Source organism: Octopus bimaculoides, chromosome 4 (genome assembly GCF_001194135.2).
Source record: "Octopus bimaculoides isolate UCB-OBI-ISO-001 chromosome 4, ASM119413v2, whole genome shotgun sequence".
Classification (NCBI taxonomy): Eukaryota; Metazoa; Mollusca; class Cephalopoda; order Octopoda; family Octopodidae; genus Octopus; species Octopus bimaculoides.
The window spans coordinates 76690558-76695795 of NC_068984.1; the positions used below are offsets into that span (position 1 = coordinate 76690558).

Consider the following 5238-nt stretch of genomic DNA (forward strand, 5'->3'; position numbering starts at 1 on the left):
ATTAGCGACGGAAGCAGATCCAACTCAACGTGGATGTTTTTTAGAAAACCAAATACTGCGTTATTTGCTTTAAGAGATCTTGTCATATAGGTGCCTGGTGCATAAAAGGACACACATAGATCGCAGCAGACGAGATTCGTCCGTCATCGCCGTTGTGATTCTCATATCATGTTATTTCAGTCAACTGGAAATCATCAGTGGAGAGCGTCCGGTCACCGCATGCCAGTCAAACCTCGATGTTATGATATACAGATATGTCGTAAATAACCATCAGGATAATTAAACTTTAATCATTTATCGGATGTAGCTGTACATCGTTAACCAGCTAGGTTGATTTCAGCAAGGCATTTGACAGAGTAGACCACAAAATCCTGCTGAAGAAACTGTCCAACATTGGAGTCCGTGGAAAGCTGCGGCAGTGGATAAAGTGTTTCCTGACAAACAGCACCCAACATGTGTTTGAGGGTATACGATCAAGCTCAGCCAAAGTCTGTAGTAGTGTCCCACAAGGTACTTTGTTGGGCCCACTCCTCTTCATTATTTACATCAACGACTTAGTAGATGTCATCAAACATTCTACATTGAAAATCTTTGCAGATGATTCTAAACTCCAGAAAGCCCTAAACGGCATAAGAGACCGAACATGCCTTCAGTCAGATCTGTGTGCTATTGTCCAATGGGCTGAAAAAAACAATATGCTTTTAAATGAAGATAAGTTTGATTTGATCCACTTTGGGAAAGAGGCAACTCTGAAACTATGATATGCTCTTCCCTCAGGCGACTCCCTAATGTCATCCAACAACACCAGAGATGTTGGAGTAATCGTTGATAAAAATCTAAGCTGGAGTTCCCACGTAAACAGCAAGGTTGTCTTGGCCCGCAAGATGTGCTCCTTGATTCTGAGAACTTTCTGGTCTAGAGATGCCTACACTATCGTCCTTCTCTACTCCATTTTTGCCCAGTGTGGTACCCCCCCCCCATACGAAGCAACTCATTATGAAAGCAGAAGCACTACAGCGGTCCATAACAAGAAAGATAGACAGTATGAGAGGCATTGATTATTGGTGTCGACTAAAAAAAAACTCAATCTGTACTCTCTCCAATGCCGCCGGGAGCGCTACATGAAATGATGTTGGCATCACTTTTAAAATCCATCTATGACTTGGTCCCCGTGCTATCCGCCCACTACAAAAATCGAACTCGGTACACATAGCAACATACGTCACAATTACTTTACCTCAACCAATCCAGCTGTCTTTAATACCATACCAAAATAGATCAAAACGGAAACGGATCCCATAAAATTCAAATGTTCACTGGACAAATTTCTTCAAAAAATCTCGGACCAACCTCCTACACCCGGATATATCTTCAACAATAATAACTCTTTGCTAGAGTGGGCCATGGTGTCCCATATATGACTAAAAAACTTCACCAGATGGTGCTATTGAGTTAGACATGGCCTGGGCCTATTCTGGCCGAAACCTATCAAAGTTATCAAAGTTATATATATAAATTAGGTTGGCAACTAAGTTCCCGCCGTTTGTTTTTTAAATTTTGGAATTTATTGCGTTTTTAAATTTTGGAATCGATTTTTTTCGAGAATTCTATTTTTGAATCATTTTGGAATCTATTTTGCTTTTTTTTTTCTTGTTAATTTTAGTTAAGTTTTGTTTATTTTCAGATCATTAAAATGGAAAGTCAAGTTAAGAAAAACGAGCATTTTCGATACCTCCTTTTTGCTTTTAATCAAGGTTCTAAGGCCACAGAAGCTACTCCCGACAATTGTACGGTGTATGGAGAGGGTGCGAGAGCTCAAAGAACCGTTCGTGATTGGTATGCCAAGTTCAAAAGCGGAAATTTTGACCTCAAAGACGCACCTCGTTCTGGCCGTCCAGTTGAGTTCGATGAAGAGCGATTAAACCAACTTTTGCACGAAAATTCTCGTCAAACGACAAGGGAAATGGTAGAGAAAACGGAATACTCCCACACTTCTATAGGAAGGTTCAGAAGTATGGAGCATGGGTTCTGCATGCTTTAAGTGACAACAACAAAAATCAACGAGCTACAATCTCCGCTGGTTTGCTTGCTCGTCACCACTCAACTCATGGACACAAGCAACAATTTCTTTACCGAATCGTTACTGGCGACAAAAAATGGTGCCTGTACATCAATATGAAGCAGCGTAAGGAATGACTTAGTCCCGGTAAACAAGCAACACCGCGCGCGAAACAAGATCTTCATCTGCGTAAAATGATGTTATGCGTATGGTGGGACTGGGAAGGGATTACCCATTTGAATTGCTTGAACGGAACCAAACGGTCAACGTGGAACTCTGTGTTCAACAGATGGAACGACTCAACACGGCTATTCAAGAGAAAAGACCTAAGGGCAGCATGAATTCTTCTGCTGCACGACAACGCCCGCCCTCATATCACCAATATGACAAAAGAAGCCATTCAAACTCATAGCTGGGAAGTGCTGCCACACTCGCTGTACTCTCCTGATTTGGCACCAACGGATTTCCACCTCTTTCGATCTCTTTCAAATGCTCTGCGCGGAGTTTCGTTCAATACTGATGCAGAATTGAGAGCTTAGTTGGATCAATTTTTCGAATCGACATCGGGTGATTTCTACCAACGAAGTATTGAAGATCTTGTTGAACGGTGGGAAGAAGTTATAAGCAACAAGGGTGAATACATTATTGATTAATTAGTTGTTATTTTTTATTAAACCTTTTAAAAAAATTTTAATTAAAAAACAGCGGGAATTTAGTTGCCAACATATTTGCATATGTATGTATCTGTGTACATGTGTGTGTGTGCCTCTGTTAGAATACAACTTTTCGCTTAGCAGTATTTGATTAAACCAAGTGGCCCAATCGTGTATATTCTAATTGCACATTTATTTAGGAAATATGCAATGGAAAATTATTTGACGTTCTTTTTAGTTACTTAACCTTTTCTGAATGGAGGTGTTTTAGTAAGGTAAAGTTTGATGTGTTCTCGAGCGAGTGATGACCTACAATCGTTTCAAAGCATCAAAAATTACACATGTAGCTTGAATAGAAAGGCATAAATAAGATGTGAGCTGCCTTTATGAAGAACGAAGCAATATATCAATTTCATTGCAAAAGACATAGACTATAAATTGCAATGGAATGAATTTGAACGCTCGAGTTGCTGATTGAGCAAATCTCTGAGCGAACGAGTTCTAGCTAGGGCTGCCTTGTTCTTAATTACATTACTGAATAACTCATTTTATTTTCTGAAGATGATAGGATTACAATATAAGGAGAATTAGCCGCTTTCCCAGCAGGTTGAATAAAGCAGATATTTACACATATGGTCAATGAATTTGGTTTGAAAACTAAATCATTAAATTCTTCAAACCTAAATATATCAAAGAAATCAAAAACATTCTTGTCTGCTTTTGTTTTTACTTACGAACAATATAACTTGGAAGAATCCCTAGTGCTAATGTTTTGAAATCGGCGGGAATAGCTTGAGTTGCAGCTTGAGCTTTAATGAGCTTTGAAAACTGTTCAGTCGTAACAAAATCTTGTTGCTTTAAGCTGACCTGGAACTTTAAAAAAATAAATAAGAAACGCAGAAAATAAATAAATAAGAAACAATTGCGAACTCTTACAAACGTGTACTCGCTCGCGCGCGCGCCCGTGCTCGCACGAACAGGCACGCGCGCGCGCGCACACACACGCGCACACACGCACGCATATGATTACTCTTTACTCTTTTACTCTTTTACTCTTTTACTTGTTTCAGTCATTTGACTGCGGCCATGCTGGAGCACCGCCTTTGGTCGAGCATATCGACCCCAGGACTTATTCTTTGTAAGCCTAGTACTTATTTCTATCGGTCTCTTTTTCCGGACCGCTAAGTTACGGGGACGTAAACACACCAGCATCGGTTGTCAAGCAATGCTAGGGGGACAAACACAGACGCACAAACACACACACATACATACTCTCTCTCTTTCCTTTCCCGAGCGTCTAATAACACTATCCGTATCACGTCCTCACTTTGTTGTTTTTTTGTCTTTTTTTGAACCTATATATACATATATATGACGGGTTTCTTTCAGTTTCCGTCTACCAAATTCACTCACAAGGCTTTGGTCGGCCCGAGGCTATAGTAGAAGACACTTGCCCAAGGTGCCATGCAGTGGGACTGAACCTGGAACCATGTGGTTAGTAAACAAGCTACTTACCACGCAGCCACTCCTGCGCCTATATATATACGAAATATAAGTGAATGTTTGATCCTTTCATTTATATCCTCTGAAATCGTTCTATAAAGAAGCTAGTTTCTAACAAGCAAAAATAAACCTTTATTTCTGAAATTTAGACAACTACAATAATAACAGTAAAGTGTTATATTTGCAATTTTAAACTTGCATAGTCTTATTTTTAACTTACAAGTTATATTAACAGACTACATGTTAGATATTTTTCTTAACCTAAAATTTCCAGTTTTTCCACTAAAGATTCAGTAACGTAGTTAAATGTGATAATGGTTATTGGTAAAAATATAAATTCATAAATTGCATAGAAGGAACTCTAGATTACGAAGCAGTTATTGATTAATATTTTCTGAATTTGAATAAAATGTTTTGAATTTGAATAACACATCCATATGGAAAAGAATCTTAAGAAGCGGAACTCGTATACTTTTTACAGAATTATGTGAAATTTTTTCACATTACACTGTTTCTCTCTCATATGATCTTTCTTAATCTTTTTCTCTTTTCTTCCAGTACTTTGACTTTTCTTAGTCTATTTCTTTCTTTCTTTCTTTCTTACTTTCTTCACTAACCCATTCACTCTTTCGTTATCGTCTCAAAAACAAAATCTACATACCAACTGATGCAGTGCAGGTCCACCTTTGTAACAATACGTACAAACACAGTTTTTGCAATTCATTTTGTAGAAATCTGTGTATACATTCCATGGTTTTGCTAAAGAACATTGACTGGATGAGCATGTGATATTTACATCTACGCAGTTGATACTTCTGGGAGTAGTATGTCCCACACAACACGTTGCTGTTGAAAAATAAGATATAACAACAAAAACCTATTCAAAATTCATATTGTTTTAATGATTTATGAACCAGAATCTTAATTTCTATGTTTAAGTTCTTACAAACAAACATGCAGATACACACTATACACACACACATGCATACCTACTCACACACACACACACACACACACACACAC

At 38.4% G+C, this 5238-nt stretch overlaps 2 protein-coding genes across 2 annotated transcripts in view; both read right to left on the reverse strand.

Annotated features, from left to right (window-relative positions):
* LOC106878823 (uncharacterized) overlaps positions 1 to 5238 on the reverse strand; it is a 137118-nt gene that overhangs the window by 111824 nt on the left and 20056 nt on the right. The window lies entirely within an intron of this gene.
* Positions 1 to 5238, reverse strand: part of LOC106872857 (uncharacterized) — a 158253-nt gene that overhangs the window by 81095 nt on the left and 71920 nt on the right. The window contains exons 4-5 of the mRNA XM_052967148.1: positions 4877 to 5061; positions 3447 to 3585 (exon numbers count right to left, since the gene is read on the reverse strand). Of these exons, the coding sequence (XP_052823108.1) occupies positions 3447 to 3585; positions 4877 to 5061 (324 nt within the window). The remainder of the gene's footprint in view (positions 1 to 3446; positions 3586 to 4876; positions 5062 to 5238) is intronic.